The sequence below is a fragment of the Camponotus vicinus genome, unplaced genomic scaffold (genome assembly GCF_025532165.1).
Source record: "Camponotus vicinus isolate PSW18456_S1 unplaced genomic scaffold, iyCamVici1.0 SCAF_7, whole genome shotgun sequence".
Taxonomy (NCBI): Eukaryota; Metazoa; Arthropoda; class Insecta; order Hymenoptera; family Formicidae; genus Camponotus; species Camponotus vicinus.
Genome location: NW_028141979.1, coordinates 13,689,264 through 13,713,802, shown reverse-complemented (window position 1 = coordinate 13,713,802; position 24,539 = coordinate 13,689,264). Strand labels below are relative to the sequence as shown.

General features: G+C 35.0%; 2 protein-coding genes and 2 long non-coding RNA genes across 4 annotated transcripts in view; 2 read left to right on the top strand and 2 right to left on the bottom strand.

The window, feature by feature from the left end:
* Positions 1-5,284, top strand: part of LOC145974544 (odorant receptor 4-like) — a 166,828-nt gene extending 161,544 nt beyond the window's left edge. Inside the window, exon 8 of the mRNA XM_083104449.1 lies at positions 5,149-5,284. Coding sequence (XP_082960575.1) covers positions 5,149-5,199 — 51 coding nt within the window. The 3' untranslated portion in view covers positions 5,200-5,284. The remainder of the gene's footprint in view (positions 1-5,148) is intronic.
* Positions 5,285-7,484: 2,200 nt separating this feature from the next.
* LOC145974661 (SNAPIN protein homolog) lies at positions 7,485-11,985 on the top strand. Its single transcript, XM_083104639.1, has 3 exons — positions 7,485-7,614; positions 8,180-8,366; positions 8,737-11,985. The coding sequence occupies exons 2-3, from the start codon at positions 8,215-8,217 to the stop codon at positions 8,777-8,779; spliced, it is 195 nt and encodes a 64-aa protein (XP_082960765.1). The 5' UTR covers positions 7,485-7,614; positions 8,180-8,214; the 3' UTR covers positions 8,780-11,985.
* On the bottom strand, positions 11,794-13,344 carry LOC145974662 (uncharacterized). The gene is made up of 2 exons (XR_014439760.1): positions 12,677-13,344; positions 11,794-11,898 (listed from the first exon to the last, which is right to left on the bottom strand). It is a non-coding gene; the product is annotated as an uncharacterized LOC145974662 (long non-coding RNA).
* An 8,972-nt stretch (positions 13,345-22,316) lies between these two features.
* LOC145974151 (uncharacterized) lies at positions 22,317-22,940 on the bottom strand. Its single transcript, XR_014439639.1, has 2 exons — positions 22,707-22,940; positions 22,317-22,632 (listed from the first exon to the last, which is right to left on the bottom strand). It is a non-coding gene; the product is annotated as an uncharacterized LOC145974151 (long non-coding RNA).
* Positions 22,941-24,539: the final 1,599 nt, after the last annotated feature.

The window sequence follows — 24,539 nt, the reverse complement described above, 5'->3', positions numbered from 1 at the left end:
TTTACACCAATTGATTCCTCTCATTATTTTGTACATAAAAGTATTAAGGTAATCGAAAAATGAATATTTTACAAGATATTTTACGGTTTATGTAAAATTAAAAAATGATTTCAAGCCTTATAACTCAAAAAGTACTTGAGGAAAAAATATTTTATTATAGTAAAAATATAAATTAAAAGTAGTTCCAAAGATAAGAATCAACGATCTGATAGTGACAAGGCAAACAAACCACAGGCGTTAATGGTCGACGCAAAACACAAAAAAAAATATATAATAATTCAATGATGTATTAAATTACAGACATAATAATGTTTTAGCGATAGAAAGAATAAACAGTCGCAATAATTAATACATAAATAAACGCAAATGTTTCGAGCCTCTTTGGATCCTTTTCAATGCTTTCAAAAGAAACAAAGTATTCCAAAAAAATCGCAAAAGCACTGGAATCATAACGCAATGTCAAAGCAATGTCGAAGCAGTCAAAAAAATTGCTAACGTACATGAAATTACAGTCGGATCAAAATTTAAGTAATAAAATTAAACATTTACAATCGAAATAAGATATTCATAATCCAATAACTAAGAATTTCGCAAAAATAAAGTAGAGTCAAGCTGTGGCAATGCCTGCGGGTCCGCATGTTACTCACCTGTGCTCCCAAACAGATCGGAGCTATGTAAAAAAATGGAGAAAAACAGAATATTGTCGGTTACAAGAAGCCAGGCGATGAAGTGCAAAAAAACAGTCTCGTAACCGCGATTAATAAAGCATCTTATTTTGCAAATAATAATATCTCCAAATTGATGAAAAGCCGAGATCTGAAAAATAAAACAGGCAGAGCAACACGCATTCCCACAACCAAAAAACCAAGCAAAACAAAAAAAAAACAGCATACGCAATAAAGTCATAAGAGAGTAGACACTTTTATTATAGTGTTTTGGAAAGCCCTCGAGATAAGCTACAAGAATATGCAATAAAAAATAGGAGGTTCCATTTAAGAAATTGACGGTGACCTTCACGTGACCTTCAAATGACTCTCCAAGGTCAAATCATTGCCACTATCTAATGGCCTCCTTCAAGCCATACAACTTTTATTTGAAACATTTTTTTATTTAACGCACCGTTTCGGAGATATTTGAGCGTATTATTTAAAATGGGACACCCTGTATGTATATGTTTATATCGATATAATTGAAAAAATATCATTATTTGTAAAACTATGATTATGGTTGCTAGCAGGAACAAAGATAATAGCCAATTCTTGTCTGGCATTATCCCTCAATAATAATTATCTGTGTACGCAGTATATTGGTGTTTGTACCAACACAGACATTACATACATATGAAATGCAAGAGAGAGACAAAGACAGAGCAATAATCTCTCCTTGTCAAACCATCAGTATATTATTACGGAAATTTCCCCAGACGTATGTTAAATATAAATCTAATAATATTCGTAAATCCATTATTTCTCCTGGAAGAAATGATATTTTTCCATGAATTTTATTAAATATATTCCTTATAGAATTATACATAGTGCGACAGAGCCAGATTTTGCATTTTGGCTCTTAAAATTTTATAATAAATAAAATTCCCGAGACTCGTATCTAGCTGCACCTGACCCGCTATTAGACGCGCGTCTCTCTAATTTAGTAATATTTGTAAACCCATTATTTCTCCTCGAAGTAATGATATTTTTCCATGAATTTTTTTTAAATATATTCCTTATAGAATTATGCGTGATGCGAAAGAGCCAGATTTTGCATTTTGGCTCTTAAAAATTTATAATAAATAAAATACGCGAACTCGTACCTAGCTGCACCTGACTCGCTACTAGGTGCGCATTTTTCATATTTATTAGCAATTTTAATTTGATATTTTATCCAAAAAATCGCTTTGTGGCACCTTGCAAACGATCCTCCTAGAGACTCTCTAATAAGAGTCATGCCATGTGATATCTAGTTTTGATTGGTCCTCTAGATCTGAGCAATTCCCGTTCATATTTGAATCAGACAAATCTTAAACTTTATATAAACATTATATTTTAGCAACATAAATAAAAAATAAACGTTTTAGAGAAACTAAACATTATGATTATTTGATTAAAATATCGAAATAATATATAATAATAAGAAATAAGATATTAAAAAATTACTTATATTTAATCTTTATTTAATTTCATATAGAGATTAACAAAATAAAATATGAATATAAAAGAAAATAAACAAACAAAACATTAATTAAAATATTTTTTGTACCATAAAACATGAATTAAATACTTTATAAATCACAGAATCCACCCATTATCTCTTTTAATATTTTTCTCACTTTTACGTCATAGACTGAGCATGTGTGAACACGTCAGAATTGGTTAGTTAAAAGAGAGAGATAGTAAAAGTATATTCCTCTCTCTCACAGAATTTTGCCCAGATCGCCTGATGTCTAGACTCTTATTAGAGGGTCTCTAGATCCTCCTGATTATGAATATCATAATTTTAATATGATTTTCTCTATATTTTGGCGAAAAATAATGGGTTTACGAATTTGTAGTTTCCGGCTCTCCGCAAGAGGTCTCCACTATCTCTCCAGCCGACCTTTAAAGTGGAATACCTTGTATATTTGAAATATGTGTGGATAGAATTATCCATTTATTCTTTTAATAAAAAATAACTAAAAAAAGAGATTTTTTGGTTTTACTAATATACATTTTATATATATATATATATATATATATATATATATATATATATATGAAAGTAATTTAATCGACCACACCGGCAATATTTATTGATGGAAAATGTATCACAACGTTTCAACCATGGGTTTTAGTCCTTATCAAGTGAAATTATCTTAGGTAACTAATACGTGGTGAGAAATAAAGAAATCACTGTGTCAAGTCATGTCAACCTCTCGATCCAACACAAAGAGAAAGACTAAACTACCTTTATTAGTCTATCATAAATATCGTTTAAACTTTCAGTGTCCTTTTGTAAGTTAACAGTGTTGTCAGACTTTTTGATGAAAAACATTTCAGCAATTTCTCTCTTTCTCACATGTATCTCATTATGCAGAATAACCAGTGTTGACCAATCGAAGTCATGATTAAGTTCCAATTTATGTTTGCTAACCACAGAAAAATTGCTTTCGTGCAATTTAATGTTGTTGCAATGTTCTTTGATACGAGTGCCTAAATGTCTTTTTGTTTGGCCAATATATGACATATTACAATTTTTACAGTTTAACTTGTAAACAACTTCAGTCCTGTTATTAGTAGGCAATCTATCTTTTCCACGTTTAATTAATGAATTCAGTTTATTAGGTACATTATAGACAACCTTAAGACCAACATTTTTGAAAAGGCGACTAATCTCATCACTCAAGCCCTCTACAAACGGTAACGAAATGTAAAATGGTGTAGTCGCATTATCACATTCCATATTCATATTTACATTGTCGCGGTGTTTTAAAAATTCTAGTCTTTTTTTAACGTAACGGTTAGTAATTTGAGTTGGAAAACAATTGTTGGAAAGAATCTGTTTAATAATATCGATGTTCTTAAAATGAAATCGAACGTCGGATAATAAAATTGCGCGGTCAACAAGGCTATAAATAGTGTTAATTTTATATTTAAACGGATGTTTGGAATAAAAATTAGTGTATCTATTAGAACAAGTAGGTTTTCTGTACCAATCCGTCAAAAGCCGACCATCCGAGCGAATAACAGTGTCCAAAAAACTAATACGCGAATCATACTCAGTTTCATGTGTAAATGTCAAACGTTGATGGTAGTCATTGAAAGTCGATATAATCTCGTCAATTTTTGAGCGTGGAACAATGGTAAAAATGTCATCAACATATCTATAATACAGCGGCACATCAAAACTCAATAAACTTAAGCAATGCGTTTCTAGATCATCCTTCACGATATTTGCCAAAATAGGTGACAAGGGAGACCCCATAGGGCTACCAAAAATCTGTTCGTAAAACTGTCCATTAAACGAAAAACTAGTAGAATCCAAAATCCGTAGATCCGTTTCTATCGCGTATAAAAACTGAGACAAGTTAAATTTAGTGTTAGGCGCAATATAATTCCAACGTTTAGCCTTTACACCATTTATAGCCTTGTTGACCGCGCAATTTTATTATCCGACGTTCGATTTCATTTTAAAAACATCGATATTATTAAACAGATTCTTTCCAACAATTGTTTTCCAACTCAAATTACTAACCGTTACGTTAAAAAAAGACTAGAATTTTTAAAACACCGCGACAATGTAAATATGAATATGGAATGTAATAATGCGAGTACACCATTTTACATTTCGTTACCGTTTGTAGAGGGCTTGAGTGATGAGATTAGTCGCCTTTTCAAAAATGTTGGTCTTAAGGTTGTCTATAATGTACCTAATAAACTGAATTCATTAATTAAACGTGGAAAAGATAGATTGCCTACTAATAACAGGACTGAAGTTGTTTACAAGTTAAACTGTAAAAATTGTAATATGTCATATATTGGCCAAACAAAAAGACATTTAGGCACTCGTATCAAAGAACATTGCAACAACATTAAATTGCACGAAAGCAATTTTTCTGTGGTTAGCAAACATAAATTGGAACTTAATCATGACTTCGATTGGTCAACACCGGTTATTCTGCATAATGAGATACATGTGAGAAAGAGAGAAATTGCTGAAATGTTTTTCATCAAAAAGTCTGACAACACTGTTAACTTACAAAAGGACACTGAAAGTTTAAACGATATTTATGATAGACTAATAAAGGTGGTTTAGTCTTTCTCTTTGTGTTGGATCGAGAGGTTGACATGACTTGACACAGTGATTTCTTTATTTCTCACCACGTATTAGTTACCTAAGATAATTTCACTTGATAAGGACCAAAACCCATGGTCGAAACGTTGTGATACATTTTCCATCAATAAATATTGCCGGTGTGGTCGATTAAATTACTTTCATTTATTTTATCTACTGGCGACGTTCAAGAATTTATCATTATATATATATATATATATATATATATATATATATATATATATAAGCCGAATGGCATAGACTGATTTATTTGCAAGAAAAAATCCACAGAATTTTACATTTGTAATCAATTAATTTAATCAATTTTTATTAATTTTATAGGTTTTGAAAACATCCATGGGCTATTTGTCAGTATTACGTTCCTTTTTGTAATATCATCAAAATAAGTAGTCATTTTAGAGAAGTACATAAGGGTATTTATAAATTAATTATACTTAAGAATAGAGAAATAAATGTACAATTTATTATAAAACACGATAAAAGAACTGTATTAATATCTGAAAATTAAATATTTTCTTTACATATCACATGAGATAAAAATATTTAAGTATATAATATATATATATATAATATATATATATATATATATATATATATATATATATATATATAGGGTGATCCAGAACAAACGTTTGTCTTTAAAAAAAATAAATTGTCGAGTCTATTCTAAGACGATTTTCCCTTTACCAAAATTGTCTACGAGGCTTAGTTTTTAAATTATTAAATAAAATAGTTTGCGAATTACGGAACGAGTACAAGAGGTAGACAGGGACGGCGCAACTCACCGTCCGATACAGGCGATCATGTGGGGCGCTCGACGCGATCAGCTGATTGCTGCACACGATGAGTGTAACAATCTCTGTGTGTGTGTGTGTGTGTGTGTGTGGTGTATTTATGCACGCGTATCCACACATGCACCGTACTCTCTCTCTTTCTCTCTCTCTCTCTCTCCCTCTTTCTCTCTCACTCTCTCACTCACTTATTCTTACCTTAATAATGAGATTCTTCATACTGCTGATAAATAGCAGTGCCCAGTGTGTTGCACGATAATAATCGTCGTCGACGTGACGTCGTTTCTTCAACACGCAGTCTGACACATCGTCAAATAAGCGAAGTTTTTTCTTTCATCACTTTCGACACTTTTACAAATTTTCTCGCGCACTTAATCATTCACGATTGATAAAAGGAGGAATTTATCAACGGTTACGGTACGAATTTAATAAACGGTTAACGCATTTAATTATTAATTTTATTAATTACACACTCGATTAAAGAAACGCGTTAACAGAACGCGATACTCGATGCAAAGCGTGCGACGCGACGACCGACGACAAGCAGGTCAGGTTAGTACTAGCGCGTAATGCTACACGTTTATGTTTGGCAGCGCTAGAGGCGCTAGTACTAATCTGACCTGCTTGTCGTCGGTCGTCGCGTCGCGCGCTTTGCATCGAGTATCGCGTTCTGTTAACGCGTTTCTTTAATCGAGTGTGTAATTAATAATTAAATGCGTTAACCGTTTATTAAATTCGTACCGTAACCGTTGATAAATTCCTCCTTTTATCAATCGTGAGTGATTAAGTGCGCGAGAAAATTTGTAAAAGTGTCGAAAGTGATGAAAGAAAAAACTTCGCTTATTTGACGATGTGTCAGACTGCGTGTTGAAGAAACGACGTCACGTCGACGACGATTATTATCGTGCAACACACTGGGCACTGCTATTTATCAGCAGTATGAAGAATCTCATTATTAAGGTAAGAATAAGTGAGTGAGAGAGTGAGAGAGAAAGAGGGAGAGAGAAAGGGAGAGAGAGAGAGAGAGAGAAAGAGAGAGAGTACGGTGCATGTGTGGATACGCGTGCATAAATACACCACACACACACACACACACACACACACACACAGAGATTGTTACACTCATCGTGTGCAGCAATCAGCTGATCGCGTCGAGCGCCCCACATGATCGCCTGTATCGGACGGTGAGTTGCGCCGTCCCTGTCTACCTCTTGTACTCGTTCCGTAATTCGCAAACTATTTTATTTAATAATTTAAAAACTAAGCTTCGTATACAATTTTGGTAAAGGGAAAATCGTCTTAGAATAGACTCGACAATTTATTTTTTTAAAGACAAACGTTTGTTCTGGATCACCCTGTATATATACCTACTTCTAGCCACGCGCATTGGCCGATCTTCTTTAATTAATTTTTCGTTAATTATTGCAAATATCGCAAAATAGTATAGGACCTGCCTTCTTAATTTGCGCCAATCTACCTTCACACCTCGGGACAGCGAAAAATTTCCTGACACCCTGTATATATATATACATATATATATATATATATATATATATCAAGAGACACGGTAGTGTCTTTGCTAAGTCCCAGCGTAAGCAAAAAAATGCACTCCGTGTATTATTACGCGAGTCGGATTGAGAGTATAACTCGATATTTTTATTTCTCATATAACCGCTCAACGGATCGAGTTCTTAGTAGAATTAATCGATAGCTTGGGTTTAAATTAAATAATAAAAGTGTTTTTATTTTTGCGCTACGTGCTCTGTAAACGGAGATATCATGATGCAAAGTCTGAAATGTGAAAATTTCGATTAAGAAACGTCGTCATAGTCATCGTCAACTCCTCTTAACGTAACAAAGAATATACAGAAATACGTTTCCAACGTCTGCCACAAGAATGCGCTAGCAGTGATTCACGCGACGCAGCGTTAGTAGCGCTCTGTGGCGTTAACGGTGCTTATAAATATGTTGTAAAAGGTTAAGTGTGTCACTTCAGGTAATTATATAAAATAATAATATACATATAACATTTATATATTTAGATTAGATTGTATCTATATTATTATTTCAGATTATATATATATATATATATATATATATATATATATATATATATAATCTGAAATAATAATATAGATACAATCTAATCTAAATATATATATATATATATATATATATATATATTTAGATTAGATTGTATCTATATTATTATTTCAGATTATATATATATATATATATATATATATATATATATAATCTGAAATAATAATATAGATACAATCTAATCTAAATATATATATATATATATATATATATATATATATATAATCTGATATATATATATATATATATATATATATATAATCTGATATATATATATATATATATATATAATCTGAAATAATAATATAGATACAATCTAATCTAAATATATAAATGTTATATGTATATTATTATTTTATATAATTACCTGAAGTGACACACTTAACCTTTTACAACATATTTATAAGCACCGTTAACGATATATATATATATATATATATATATATATATATATCAAGAGACACGGTAGTGTCTACTTCACTACAGCTATAACATGGACGTGGACACAGCGAGTGACAATACATCTATCGACGACAAGATAGATGACTTTTGCGAAAATCCGACGCGGGATGCATTAACGGAAGGTCTTATGAGTCTCTTGAAACCTACGGTGGATCAACTGGACGAGAGAATTCGCGCCACAAGGTGACGTCAAGTTTTCTGTTCAGCGCGCATGCAATAATAGTAACATTTATTTTTCGCGTTTCTTCTTGCAAATTTACGTATATTTATTATTCTTATATTTCTTTCACAGTACGTACTATTTATTGCAAAATATATGTTTATTCATCGAATTGTAACGATAAAAAATTGCGATTTACTTACACAAGCAACATATATATCTTATTGTTACCTATTTTACAAGAATTCTTGAGCATTTTGAAAATCATTTTCAATTTTCATATATAATTATTGGAATGTTATAAAAAATTGTGCTTCTATCATGTACTACAATTTGCGTACAAAAGTTGCGAAGAGTATTATTTTTTATGCATAACTATTCTCTTTGTTATAGGATATGTCAAATAGAGCTGAAGCAGCGGATTGTTATTACTTAACATTGATTACTTTGCAAGTTTTATAAAAGAAATTTCTTACAATTTTCACCATAAATTATGGAAACTCCAGTAGTTAATTTATCAGATGAAGAACTCAAGACAGTTTATGATCCTTCTGAGGATTCGTATCTTTTAGTAGATACTTTGGAAGAAGATTTAGACATTCTGCATGCGATGAAACCTGTGATTTGTTTAGAAATAGGTAGTGGTTCTGGTATAGTCATCACAGCTCTAGCAATGGCATTGAAAAAATATAATGCTCATTTTATTGCAATTGATATAATCATTATAATATAGAATATTGAAATTCAAAATTTCAAAATTAAAAATAATTTATGCTTTGCGAAAGAAAATTAAAAATGAAAAGTAGTTTATGCAAAAGCATAGAAAGAAAAAATCATCATAACATAGAATATTGAAATTCAAAATTTCAAAATTAAAAATAATTTATGCTTTGCGAAAGAAAATTAAAAATGAAAAGTAGTTTATGCAAAAGCATAGAAAGAAAAAATAAATACTCTATGCTATGATGATATTACATACACACACGCACACGCATGTACACATATACAAACATATTTTTATATCATCATAACGTAGAATATTTAAATTTTCAAAATTAAAAATAGCTTATGCTTTGCAAAAGGAAATGAAAAATAAAAAGTAGTTTATGCAAAGCATAGAAAGAAAAAACAAAAAGACACATTTATAAAAAATATTCTATGTTATGATGATACACACGCACAGACGCACACGCACAAACTAATCATGGAAGAAGTAATGGAGTCAGTAATTGAATTATCGTCATCGTTACATGTTGAGGCTGAAGCGATTTTAAAAGAAATCATCATAACATAGAATTTTTAAATTTCAAAATTAAAAGTAGCTTATGCTTTGCAAAAGAAAATTAAAAATAAAAAGTAGTTTATGCAAAGCATAGAAAGAAAAAACGAAAAAACACATTTATAAAAAAAAATATTCTATGTTATGATGATGTACACACACACACACACACATATTTTTATATCATCATAACATAGAGTATTGAAATTCAAAATTACAAAATTAAAAATAACATGCTTTGCGAAAGAAAATTAAAAATGAAAAAAATGAAAAGTAGTTTATGCAAAAGCATAGAAAGAAAAAATAAATACTCTATGCTATGATGATATTACATACACACACGCACACGCATGTACACATATACAAACATATTTTTATATCATCATAACGTAGAATATTTAAATTTTCAAAATTAAAAATAGCTTATGCTTTGCAAAAGGAAATGAAAAATAAAAAGTAGTTTGTGCAAAGCATAGAAAGAAAAAACAAAAAGACACATTTATAAAAAATATTCTATGTTATGATGACACACACACACACACGCACACACACACACACACATCATTATAACATAGAATTTTTAAATTTCAAAATTAAAAGTAGCTTATGCTTTGCAAAAGAAAATTAAAAATAAAAAGTAGTTTATGCAAAGCATAGAAAGAAAAAACGAAAAAACACATTTATAAAAAAAAATATTCTATGTATGATGATGTATACACACACACACACACACACATATACACACGCACACACACACACACACACAAACATATTTTTATATCATCATAACATAGAGTATTGAAATTCAAAATTTCAAAATTAAAAATAACTTATGCTTTGCGAAAGAAAATTAAAAATGAAAAAAATGAAAAGTAGTTTATGCAAAAGCATAGAAAGAAAAAATACTCTATGCTATGATGATATACATACACACACGCACACGCATGCACACACATACAAACATCTTTTTATATCATCATAACATAGAATATTTAAATTTTCAAAATTAAAAATAGCTTATGCTTTGCAAAAGGAAATGAAAAATAAAAAGTAGTTCATGCAAAGCATAGAAAGAAAAAACAAAAAGACACATTTATAAAAAATATTCTATGTATGATGATACACACACACACGCGCACACACACACACACACACACACACACACACACACGCACACGCATACACATTTAAATATTAATAAAAATTAAAAATATTTCTATAACGGGCTGAGGTTCTTGGATTGGAACTTCGGCCTCGGCCTCGTCCTCTCGACCGTCCCGCTCTAGCCCATCGTGCACGCGGTTGTTCTACAATAAAAGAAATATTTTAATGTTATTTTATTTGAATATAATATTTAAAGAAGAACTGCACGGATTAACTATATTGAAAGTTAATAAATCTAATTTTAATATATGTACATTCAGATTCATGAATTTAACATTACGCAAAATACTTTTAGCCTTTTAAAATATAAAAATAATTATTTGTGAATTAAAAATTTCTTTTGTAAAATATAATTTATACGACACAAAAATTCATGAAAATACAAATTTTAATTCTATAGAAGGCTAAAAATACTTTGGGCAATGTTAAATTCATAAATCTGAAAATGTAATAGATTTATTAACTTTTAACATAGCTGATTCATTTAGCTGATTCCTTTATAATTAACGTGCCAATTATATAATTCAAAATTATTTACCTCTTACTTGCCCCGCTGTCGTTATCGGTGACGACGGCGGCGGTGGCAGCGGTGACGACGCTGACGGCGATGGCAGCGGTGACGACGTTGACGGCGGCAGTGGCGGTGGTAGTGATGCCATCGTTGGTGGAGGCGATTCTTTTTGTGTTTCCATTAATTTTTGTATTTTTTTTTTAAGTATTATATTTTCTTTTAAAGCCGCTTCAGCCTCAACACGTAGAAAGGACGACAATTCAATTTCTGGCTCCATTTCTTCCATATTGTAGGTTCTGAAAGAATGGAAACATATAAAATACATATTATAAAATATGTTTAGAAATGATAGTAGAAATGATAGATAATAAATGATTAATCTTCATTTTAATCTTTTATTGTAATGCATATATGTATTGTGTGTGCAACACAAATATGAATTACAATAAAAAATAAGTAATTACAATAAGTGAATTACAATAAAAATAGTAAAATAAATTTTTATTCCCTTGTTATCTATCATTTCTTACGCATATGTATTAATAATATAATGTGTTACACTTACTTTTTAGGATTTTCTTCATTTTCCTTTTCGTTAGATCTGAAAATAGAAATGTATAAAATATATTGTACAATATAAAATATTTTTATATTATGTATTACAATAAAAGATTAAAATAAAAATTAATTCTTTGTCATCTATTTTTATTATATATTTCTATATTTTTATTATATATATGTATTACAATATGTATTACAATAAAGTGTTAAAATAAAAGTTAACCAAGTATTGTGTGTGCAATACATATGCATTATAATAAAAGATTAAGATAATAAAATATTAAAATAGATTATAAAACATTTTTATAATGAAATAATAGATTGTTATCTATCATTTCTATAAAAAATTTTATAATATTTTATTATTTTATATATTTTATTATTTTAATCCTTATTGTAATGCATATGAGTTGCACACACAATACTTGGTTAACCTTTATTTTAATCTTTTATTGTAATACATATATATGTGTTATACGCAGAAGTACATATAGTTACGTATCGCAACAACTAATGGTTAGTTTTAATTTTAATGGTCTATTTTAATTTTTTATTATAATGCATTTGTATTGCGCATGCAACATATAGTAATATATATGTATTATAACAATCATTAGTTATTGCGATGAGTAATTATATGTATTTGTATGTATAATACATATACGAATTATAATAAGACATTTAAATAAAAGTTAAACAGTATCATGCGTGAAACATATATAATAGAAGATTATAATAAAAGATTGAAATAAAATATATAAAATAATAAATTATATTATAAAATATCTTTATAGATATTATTAATAATCATTGCTTACCTTTTGTGAGTTTCATTATCATTAATTGTTGCTGGTTCTTTTTCGTTTCTGGAACTGTAAATGTATAATATAAGTTATAAAATATTTGTATAAAAATGATAGAAAACCCTTTCGATCAGTCCCATATAAAAGAATGTTGTAATGTATCAACAATAATTTCGTGAAGACTGCTTCATATTCTGCATTATTTATGAACTGTGAAAAAATATTTAGGTAAGTTGCCAACACTACCGTGTCTCTTGATAATTTGTCTTTATTTTCCTTACTATTAAAAATAGAATTAAATAACTCACTTTTTCTCCGTTCCATTTATATATTCAATGATGAATTAGATAAGCAAAGCAACGATTATTCATTAATGGATTTATAAGTATTAATTGTGAATAATAAATGTAGATTTCTAATGACATATTGATTTGTAATTATCCGTTATTTTTGCAATAAGAATAGCAAAGAAGTTTGAAGGATCTGAATATCTATATAGTAAGCAAAGAGGACCGTCGAATTTTAATGAAATATGACGGGGGTGGTGGCGGGTTCTTTGCTCATTTATTTAAAGATGTTTAACATATAGTACAAAAAAGAGTGATATCCCTAAAAAAATTACCCTTTTAAAAAAAAGGTAAAAAAAGGTGCCAAGTCCGCGTAAAAAACAGTATATGTATTTGCAAAATAGTGTATTATTAACTGTAAAAAACTATTGTAAAAAACCTGTCTCCAAAATAGTGTTATTTTAAAACTGTAAAAAACTACTGTAAAAAACCTATCTTCAAAATAGGATTATTTTAATCTACAAAATAGTTATTTTAATCTGCACAAAATAGTGTTATTTTAAACCGTAAAAAATTGTTCTACAAATTATTTTAATTTTGTGTAAAATTGTATATCCTACAAAAATAATGATATCAAAAAAATTGCGCTAAGGTTAAGGTGAAAATAAAAACTTATAAAAATATTTTAACCAAAAAAAGTTATACAAAATAGTTGTTTTAATTTTCTACATTATATCCTAGAAAAATGATGATATCCAAAAATTACGCTAATTGAAAATAAAAACTTAAAATATTTTAACTAAAAAAAATTGTACAAAATAATTGTTTTAATTTCCTACAAATAATATTAAAAAGTTGCGCCAACTGAATAAAAATTTTCACTATAAAATATACATTTCTTTTTTATTTCCAATATTAAAAGAAAAATGATATTAAATGAATTGTAATATATCTATTATAAAAAATCGTTGAAAATATGAACAATCATATACATTGCAATAATCATATGCATATATCCTGAAAAGTTTAATTAAAAAAAAAAAAAAGGAAATGATAATACAAAATACAAAATTAAAAATTATTAAAAAAATTAAAAATTAGATATTAATAAAAAAAAATAAAAATTTATTTAAAAATTAAAAATTAATACATATAAAAAAATTTTAGTTAAAAAACTTAGCGCTGCTACGTTGAATAATGTGCTAATGAAATTAGCAGCGCTAAGTTTTTTAACTAAAATTTTTTTATATGTATTAATTTTTAATTTTTAAATAAATTTTTATTTTTTTTTATTAATTTCTAATTTTTAATTTTTTTAATAATTTTTAATTTTGTATTTTGTATTATCATTTCCTTTTTTTTTTTTTAATTAAACTTTTCAGGATATATGCATATGATTATTGCAATGTATATGATTGTTCATATTTTCAACGATTTTTTATAATAGATATATTACAATTCATTTAATATCATTTTTCTTTTAATATTGGAAATAAAAAAGAAATGTATATTTTATAGTGAAAATTTTTATTCAGTTGGCGCAACTTTTTAATATTATTTGTAGGAAATTAAAACAATTATTTTGTACAATTTTTTTTAGTTAAAATATTTTAAGTTTTTATTTTCAATTAGCGTAATTTTTGGATATCATCATTTTTCTAGGATATAATGTAGAAAATTAAAACAACTATTTTGTATAACTTTTTTTGGTTAAAATATTTTTATAAGTTTTTATTTTCACCTTAACCTTAGCGCAATTTTTTTGATATCATTATTTTTGTAGGATATACAATTTTACACAAAATTAAAATAATTTGTAGAACAATTTTTTACGGTTTAAAATAACACTATTTTGTGCAGATTAAAATAACTATTTTGTAGATTAAAATAATCCTATTTTGAAGATAGGTTTTTTACAGTAGTTTTTTACAGTTTTAAAATAACACTATTTTGGAGACAGGTTTTTTACAATAGTTTTTTACAGTTAATAATACACTATTTTGCAAATACATATACTGTTTTTTACGCGGACTTAGCACCTTTTTTTACCTTTTTTTTAAAAGGGTATATATATACACCGAGGTGTGAAGGTAGATTGGCGCAAATTAAGAAGGAAGGTCCTATACTATTTTGCGATATTTGCAATAATTAACGAAAAATTAATTAAAGAAGATCGGCCAATGCGCGTGGCTAGAAGTGCGTGGCGGTGAAGGCGGTCTCACTGTAACATAATGGCGGCGCGCGGCGAAGCGGTGATTGGGGAGGAGAAGAGCCTTCGCCGCGCGCCTACCTCATCACTCCTTTCTACCCCAATCACCGTTTCGCACTTCTAGCCACGCGCATTGGCCGATCTTCTTTAATTGATTGAATGCTTTATTGTTCCCCTCGGGGTTACAAAACTTACAAAACTTCTTACAAACTTCTTACATCATATCCTTAACCTAAACTTAGTCTAACCTAACGCCACGCATCGCCACGCTCTCTCAACTCTACCTCCTTTCCCCTCTCGGACTTCCGCCTCCGCTCACAAACTCCTCAATTCTTTCATACATTCTTCTTTCAATCATTCATATACTCTCTTCCTCTCCTCCTTCTATCAACCTGTCCAGCCTCTTTAATTCCATTGCCATTCCTCTCCCTCTCCTCCCTCCCCCAATACCTCCTCCACCATCTCCTGCCACGTTGTCCCCTCTCCCCCTCCCAGACACTCCTCCCAAACGTGCTCCCATGTCTCCTCCTTTCTTTCGCACATTCTGCATCTTCTCCTCTCCTCCTCCTCCACCCAGTATCTCCCCCCTCTCATTCCATTCCCCAACCTATACTTTGCCACCCTTTGCCATCTACTCTCTTCCCAATTCTTCCTCAAATACTCCGGAATACCCCCCCCCCCTTTACCCAACCATACCATTTGTTGCTCCTTGAGTTCTTTGTCTTTCTCCATCTCTTCTCCTTTTGAATCCTGCTCTCTCTTTCTTTCAACTCCTCCCCCCTTAACTGTCCCTTCTCTCTCAGTTCTTCCACTTCTTCTATCTTCCAATCTCTTGCCTCCAAGAAATCCTTCCTCTTCTCCTCCCACCCCTTTAAGGCTACTCCTCTTTTTGCTCTTTCTCTCATCTCCTCCCAACATTCCCTTGCCACTATTCCTCCTCTTCCCTCCTCTAACTTCCTTTCGAAGCTTCAAGCCCTCATACCCGCCCTCCCCTTTAGTCTTTCCCTTTGCAATTCCTCCCTCACCATATAACCCGGCGTACTTCTCTCTACTCCTAATATCCATTTCAAAAATCTCTCCTGTAGTTTTTCCAGACCTTCTCTCTCCTTCCACCCCCAAATCTCCACACCATAGCTAACCACCGGCCAAACCAATCTGTCGAATAGCCATAGCCTTCTCCCCCAATCCTTCCCAAATTTCCTCTTTCCTATTCCCCACACATGCCTCATTACCGCCGCCCCTTTCCTTCCCCTCTCCCTTATATGTCCATCCTGCCTCCCGTTAAATTTAACTTTATAACCCAAATAACTGAATTCCTTCACCTCCTCTAAATCTCTGCCTTTCCACTTCCAATTCACTTTCTTCCATCTCCCTCCTCCCTTCCTACACCTCATTATCTTCGTCTTTTCAGCGTTCAGCTCCAGCCCTCTCTCATCCAAGTACCCCTCCAGTTTTCCCATCATTCCTTTCATCTCCTCCTCATCCTCTGCTATCATCGCAATATCGTCCGCATATGCTAAGGTGTACACTTTCCTTCCCCCTACCTTCAATCCTCCCCAACCCTCCTTTTTCAAAAACTCATCTATGTCTGCCAGTAGTAACGCGAATACGCTCGGGCTTAGCGGACACCCTTGTCTAACTCCCCTCCCTGTCCAGAATCTCTCTCCCTCCCTGTCTCCTACACTTACTCTGCTTACCGTTTCCCTTAAAACTTCCTCGCACCTTCTTACTAAACCTTTCCTTACTCCCCTCTCCCTCATCGCTTCTATCAGCTTCCCCCTATCCACCGAATCAAAAGCTGTCTTCAAATCCACGAACAATACTACCATCTTCCCCTTCCTCCCGTACACCTGCCTATTTATCAAATAGTTCAAAACGTATAGGTTGTCCGTGGTTCCCAGCCCCTTTCTAAATCCTGTCTGACTCGGTGGTAATAAACCTTTATTTTCTATTTCCCCCCTTAGTCTTCCTGCTAGGACTGCCACATAAATTTTATAAGCCGTTTGTAACAATGTTATACCCCTGTATTCGTCTACCCTTTTTCCTTCACCCTTCTTCACTATCGGAATTATGGTCCCCTCCGTCCAATCCCTCGGCCATCCCTCTCCCCTCCATACCTTCTTGCATATTTCTCCCAACCAATTCTCTACTTCCCCCCCTCGGTATTTCCAAACCTCATTTGGCACTCCATCCCCTCCCATTGCCTTTCCATCCTTTAACCTCCTTATCACTTCTCTAATCTCTTCTATTTTTATTTCTTCCTCCCCATCCTCCCCTACCTCTCCTCCCATTCCCTTTCTTACCCTCCATTCTACCCCTCCCAATAGCCCCTTAAAGTATCTATCCTACTCCTCTAACTCGATTCCCTCGTTCACCCATTTCTTCTTTTTCCTTTCCCTATTTACAATCTTCCACACATGACTCTCTGTTCTAGCCTCCTTCACTTCCTCCTCCCATCTTCTTGCCTCCTCTCTTTTCTTCTCCTCGCACAATCTGTTATAAGCTCTTTTCACTTCCCTATATCTATCACCTCCACCTCCCTCCTTCCTTCACCTTCTCAGTTCCCTTCTAACACTCTTCTTTCCCTCCCTACAATCTCCATCCCACCATCTCTTCGCTCTTTCCTCTTTCCCCATCCCTTCTACCCTTTCTAAAGCTTCTCCTATCCTCCTTTTCAGCTCTTTCCACTTCTCCTCCAGCTCCTTCTGTCCTGCTGCCTATTAACCTAGCAAATTCCTCCTTTCCCTCTTTCGTCCATACTCCCCTTTCCCTTCTAGCCTTTCCTCCCTTCTTCTTCTTTCTGACCTTCGTCCCTTCTCCTAACCATACCGTTACCGAATGATGGTCCGAGTCCACCTTCCCTTCCACCATCATCATCTCTATTCTTTCTCTAGTTTTCTCGTCCCCCATCACGTAATCTATTACCGATTCCCCTCTTCCTCCCGTAAAAGTCCATTCTCCTTCCTCATCTCCCTTAATATTTCCGTTTACTATTGACCACTCATACTCCTCCAAGAATTTGCACAGTCTTCTGCCTTCTTCATTAACTTTTTTATCCTTCGATCTTCTTTTCTTCCCCAATTTCTCCTCCTCTTCCTCTACCACCTCTCCTCCTTCACACCCTGTCCTCGCATTAAAATCTCCCCCTATTAATACCCTTACTCCCCCCTCTTTCTCCTCCGTCCATTCTTTCAGTTTCTCTAACTTTTTCTCCAAATCACCGTTCACGTATACCCCTACTATCCTCCACTGCTCTTCTCCCATCCGTACTTTTGCTGTTATTATCCCCTCTTCCTCCTTTCCCTTCCCCACCTCCTCTACTCTAAAATCTACCCTTATACCACCCATCAACATACCTCCCATCGCCCTTCCTCTCCTATTCTTTCTTCCCGCACAGACACATTACATCCCACTCCTCTAAACCCTTCCAAAACTCCTTATCTTTATTCAAGAGCCCTGCTATATTCCAAAACGCTATCTTGTACACTCCTCTTTTCTTCCTTCCTCCCTCCCTCTCCCCTCCCCTCCCCTTCTATCCTTCTCACTACTTATTTCCTCTTTTCCCTCCCACCCATTCCCTTTCCATTCCCCCACACGTCTTCTATTCTCGCTCTTTAGCTATCCCTCTGACGCCCGCTCCCTATTTCCCCCTCTCTCCCCTTCTCCTCCTCACTCAACCTTCTCTGCCTTTCCCATCTCTTAACAATTCTTCCTCTTCATCCCAGAACCACCATATCCCCTCCAGCCATACTTTTCCGTATCCCACCCTTACTGCTCTCTCCTTCCTCCTCTCCTCCTCCTCTTCAAATTCCATCTTGTCTTTCTCTCTCTAAATATTAAGTCCTCTTCTATCCATATATATCCCTCCCTTTTAATTTTCCTTTGTTCTCCATAATCTTTCTCTTATTTTCCTCCGACTTAACTTTCACAATCGCTAGCTTCCCCCTATCCTCCCTATCCGTCTTCACGCTCCTTATCTCTTCTATCTCAATCTCTACTTCTGTTTCTCTACCTATATTTGCTACCCTCTCCTTTAAGTTGCCTTCCCCTTCTTTCTCTTAAACACTAAATTCCTTCTCCTTAGTTGTCTTTCATCTATTTCTGCCTTCCACTCCATCTTCTTAACTCTCTCCTCTAACCATTCCTCCGCTATCCCCCCTCCTCTCCTCTCTCCCATACCTTCCAATTTCTTTACTCTTTTTTCCAAATCTCTAACCTCTGTCCACCAACTCTCTACCCCCCTCCCTCCTCAAATTCTCTAAATATTCTATTCTTTCCTTCAATTCCTCTCTCTCTTTCTCCCACCTCTCCTCCTTCCTCCTCATTTCTCTTTTCATCTCCTCTATCTCTTTCTTTATCTTCCAGGCTCCCTACCACCTCCCCTTTCTCCCTCTTCCCCTCCTCTCTCAGCTCCCTAATCTCTCTCAAAATGATCTTTATATCTCCCCCCTCTCTTTTACCTTTCCCAGTCGGTGATCTCATCACCTTTTTGCTGTCCTTGAATGGCAACCCATTCCCCTCCTACCTATCCTCTAACGAATCATCTCTTTTTCTCTTACACCAATCCTCTAATACCCCCGTACTATCTGATCTCTCTTTTCTCCCCATTTCCTGACTGAATAACCCACCTTTACCGCCCCTCCCTTCCCTCTTTCCTCCTCCCCTACCTTCCTCCATTTACCTCTTTGCTCTAAACTTTTCTCCAGAACTTCTATTCTCATTCACTTCCCTATCACAGCTCTTTCTATCTTTCACGTCCCCTGCTTTCCCTAGTTCTTTCTAGGTGGCGCTATTTCCCCGTATCTCAATCACCGAATTCCCGCTCTACCTTTAGTTTTGCTCTATGCCTCACTCCTAACCTTTACCTGCCCGTAAACTCTCTTAATCTATCTCACTCCCTTCCCACCTACTCCTCCACCCCACCTACAACTCCACTTCCTCACACTCCTAGCCATGCCACTCTCTCTCACTCTCACCTCTATCCTGCACTCACACACCAGAATCGAACCTCCACAATTTCGCACACTCATATACGCTTCTCACATCTAACCGAACGGAACCGGAAGTCCCCGATCTTCTTTAATTAATTTTTCGTTAATTATTGCAAATATCGCAAAATAGTATAGGACCTTCCTTCTTAATTTGAGCCACTCTACCTTCACACTTCGGGACTGTGAAAAATTTTCTGACACCCTGTATATACAGGGTGTTCCATTTTAACTTTGCCATCGAAATATATCGTAAAGTCTAAAAGGTACAAAAAAATGTTTCAGAAAAAAGTTGTATGGTTTCGATGGTACCATTAGTTTGACCTTGAAGAGTCACCTGAAGGTCATGTGAAGGTCACCTCCAACTTTTTTAACGAGACACCGTATATGCTTTCCAAAACACTATAATTAAGTTACTTTTCATTAAGTATTTTCCGAGTTATGAGACTTGAAATCATTTCTTAATTTTATATAAACGTAAAATATCTTGTAAAATATTCATTTGTCGATTATCTTACTTTAATTCTTTTATGTACAAAATAATGAGAGGAATCAATTGGTGTAAAGAAAACACATAATTGTTTCGAAAAAAAAATTGTAGTTGTTAATTGCAAATTACATTTTCTTTCGAAACAATTATGTGTTTTCTTCACACCAATTAATTCCTCTCATTATTTTGTACATAAAAGTATTAAGGTAAAATAATTTGAAAAATGAATATTTTACAAGATATTTTACGGTTTATGTAAAATTAAGAAATGATTTCAAGCCTCATAACTCGGAAAATATTTAATGAAAACTAACTTAATTATAGTGTTGGAAAGCTCTCGAGATGAGCTACAGGAATATGCAAAAGCATATAGGGTGTCCCGCTTAAAAAGTTGGAGGTAACCTTCATGTGATCTTCAGGTGACTCTTCAAGGTCAAACTAATGGCACCATTTTATGTCCTTCTCGAAACCATACAACTTTCGTCTGAAACATTTTTTCGTATCTTTTAAACTTTACGAGATATTTCGATGGCAAAGTTAAAAAACCCTGTATATACAGAGTCCCAGACCACCCGTACACCCCTTTTAAAATGAAAATAAATGGCTTTTATCAAAAATCGCGAATAATTTTTAAGTAAATCGGGTACGCTCTATCGGGTGATATTTTCAACTTTTGATTCCGACCGGAAATACGCCATCCGGATCGGAAGTTGAATTTTTTTAGGGGAACATGATATTTTTAAATATAATGACAAAAGCAATATACGGTCCGGATGATAACAATACGCAATAAAAAATGAAAGGCTAAAAGACCGTGGCGCAAGATATTAGAGCGTAAAAAATAAAAGTAATAAAGAAGACTCTAAGTAAGAGACATAATATATTAATAATCAGTTATATATAAAAAATACATACGTACGTTTCGATCTTTTCAAGATCCTTTTCAATGTTCAAGAAGTCGTTAGTAGTAGTAGTAGTAGTAATAAGAACGGGTGGGGCTAGATCAGTCCCTGATGTCACCTAGATCTAAAAGATCTTCTGTAACCCCGTGGTTGTCTGAGGTTATGAGTGGCGATCCAATTTGGCCCTTACAAGAAGGTTATATAGATCGCCCACCCTCACGTTTTGTAATGCACTGGGTTCAATGAACATGTGACCCCAGAGTGTGTATCTCTTAAGAGCAAGTGCGGGGCAGTAGCACAGAATGTGAATGCTGTCCTCTTTTTCTTCGCCGCATAGCCGGCAGTCTTTCCGCTCGGCCAGGCCAAGATTGAATAAGTGGGCCCTGAGGGCCACATGGCCCGTGAGCAGACCAATGGAGATGTTGAGCTTCTTTCTGCTCATAGTTAGGAGTTCATCCGTCCTTTTGGGAAGGGGTCGGTTCAGCAATAACTTGGCTTGACGACAGCCCTGAACCTGGCCCCACGAAACCAGATGTTCCCGTTTCAGAGACTCTTTGATGAGTCTTTTACCTATGGTAAAGGGGACGCCGACGACTTGTCTAGCCGGGACCTCGAGGGTGCCTAGCTTTCCCAGGCCGTCCGCCACTTCATTGCCATGAATTCCCTGATGACCGGGAACCCAGACTACGGTGATCCTATTGGATTCGCCTAGTCTGTTGAGCGCTAGCATGCAGTCCCAAACCACCGAGGACTCAGTGGTGGTCTTGGCTAGAGCGTTAATGGCTGCCCTACTATCGGAGCAGATGAGTATATTTCTATTGGTGGCTTCAACTAAGGTTAAGGTGTTTGCGCACTCAAGGATTGCTAGAACCTCAGCTTGAAAAACCGTGGCCAGCTCCCCTAGGGAGTAAGATTCTCTGTGGTTGGTCCTTGAGCCGTAGACTCCAGCTCCAAATCGTCCTTCCGCCCCCGAGCCATCCGTATACCAGATGTCCCAGTTTGGCCGGCAGATTCGTTCTGGTTTACTCCAATCTTCCCTAGAAGGTATCTGGTTTTGAAGAACTTAGAGACCTGGGATTTCCTAGGTATTCTATCCTGCAGCAGAGAGAATGGGTGTTCATGGAGGAACGATAGCCTGGCATGACCAAGATGCCGTCCTCTCCACTCACCCTGACACTTTAGTCTGTAGGCAGTAAGTTTGGCTGTGCCGATAATAAAGCGGTCCAGGGGTGGAAGACAGAGTACAATCTCAAGCGCCTCTGTAGGGGTGGTTTTCATGGCCCCCATCGCCGCCCTGAGGTAACAGCCCTGTAGGCTTCTGAGTAGGTTCCTGGCCCCCACTTTCTCCACCCTGGGCCACCAGACCATTGCAGCATATGTGAGACGGGGCAGTAGAATGGCTTTGTAGATCCAAAGGGCAATACTGGGTTTAATGCCCCACGTTTTACCTACAGCCCTTCTACATGCCTACATGGAGGTGTAAAATTTCTTATGTTTGACTTCAAGATGAAATTTCCAGCTTAGTTTGGGATCAAGATGTATCCCCAGGTACTTCACCGAAGAAGTGTATGGTAGCTCTTTGCCCCAAAGCCTCAAAGGCCCTATAGGTTCGGGCTTGTATTTTCTGGTAAAGATCATGGCCTCGGTCTTAGACGGATTAACCGTGAGACCTTTGGCTTGACACCAGCTTTGAATAATCTTAAGTGCTTTATCCATGAGCTCCTTAAGAGTTGAGAGAAAGCTGCCTCTCACGATTGCAGCCACGTCATCCGCATAGCCACAAACGAGAAGGCCCCCTTCTTGTAATTTGACCAGAAGTTCGTCTACCACCAGGCACCACAAGAGCGGAGAGAAAACGCCGCCCTGCGGGCAACCTCTGGCCGGGAGACCAAAGTTTTATCTCCATAGTCAACAGTCAGAACTCTGTCCGATAGCATGCTTTGCGTCCAGTCGATCAGAGTTTCGGGGATGTGATGCCTGTGCATGGCTTCTTTGATCGCTGTATATGAGGTGGTATCAAATGCCCCTTCAATATCCAGAAAGAATCCTAGGGCATACCTCCAGTCGCCAGCTGTGTCTCAATCTTGCTCACAAGGTGATGAAGGGCAGTATCCGTAGATCTGCCCGCCTTATAGGCGTATTGAGAAAATGCCAACGGTCGGGTAGTAAGGGGATATGTCCTAATATGGCTGTCTATCAGTCTCTCCAGTGTCTTCAAAACGAAGGAGGTGAGGCTAATAGGTCTGAAGTCTTTGGCCAAGATATGGCCATTTCTGCCTGGTTTGGGTATAAAAGTGACTCTGGTGCCACTCCAGACAAGGGGCACGTGTCTAAGGGCTATGCTAGCCCTAAGCACTTTAACTAGGGGGCCTATCAAAAGGCTCAAGCCCTCTTGTAAGCAGGCGGGATAAATCCCGTCTGGTCCAGATGATTTATAGGGCTTGAAGGTTTTAACAGCCCATTCAACACCTTCGGGATGGACTATCTTCGCCGTTAGTGACCAATCCCTGGGTTTAAAAACTTCCCTGGGTCTCACACGGGCGGTAGCAAGATTGTCAACCGTTCGAAAACCTGGGAAATGAGTCTCCATAAGGTGCTCGATGGATTCAGTGAGATTGACTGTGTAGCCTGTGTCGGGACGCTTGAGACATCCCAACTGGGTGCGGTTGTCGGAGCTAAGTATTCTATTTAGCCTGGAGGCCTCTGGAGCGCTCTCAATGCTTGCGCAGAACTCTCTCCAGCTACTGCGTTTACTTCTGACTATTTCCTTGCTATACCTGCGTTGGGCGTTTCTAAAGACTTCCCAGTGCGAAGACAAGCAGGAGTTTCTTGCCCTGTTAAAGAGTCTCCTGGTCTCGGATCTGAGCTTTGACAGCTCTTTGTTCTACCAGGGGACTTTGGTCTGGGACCGTATAAGTTTCAGGGGGCAGTTTGCCTCAAAGGCATCCGAGATAGCGTTGCTTAAGCAAGCCGCGGCAGTTTCCAGGTTATCCCTGGTATGG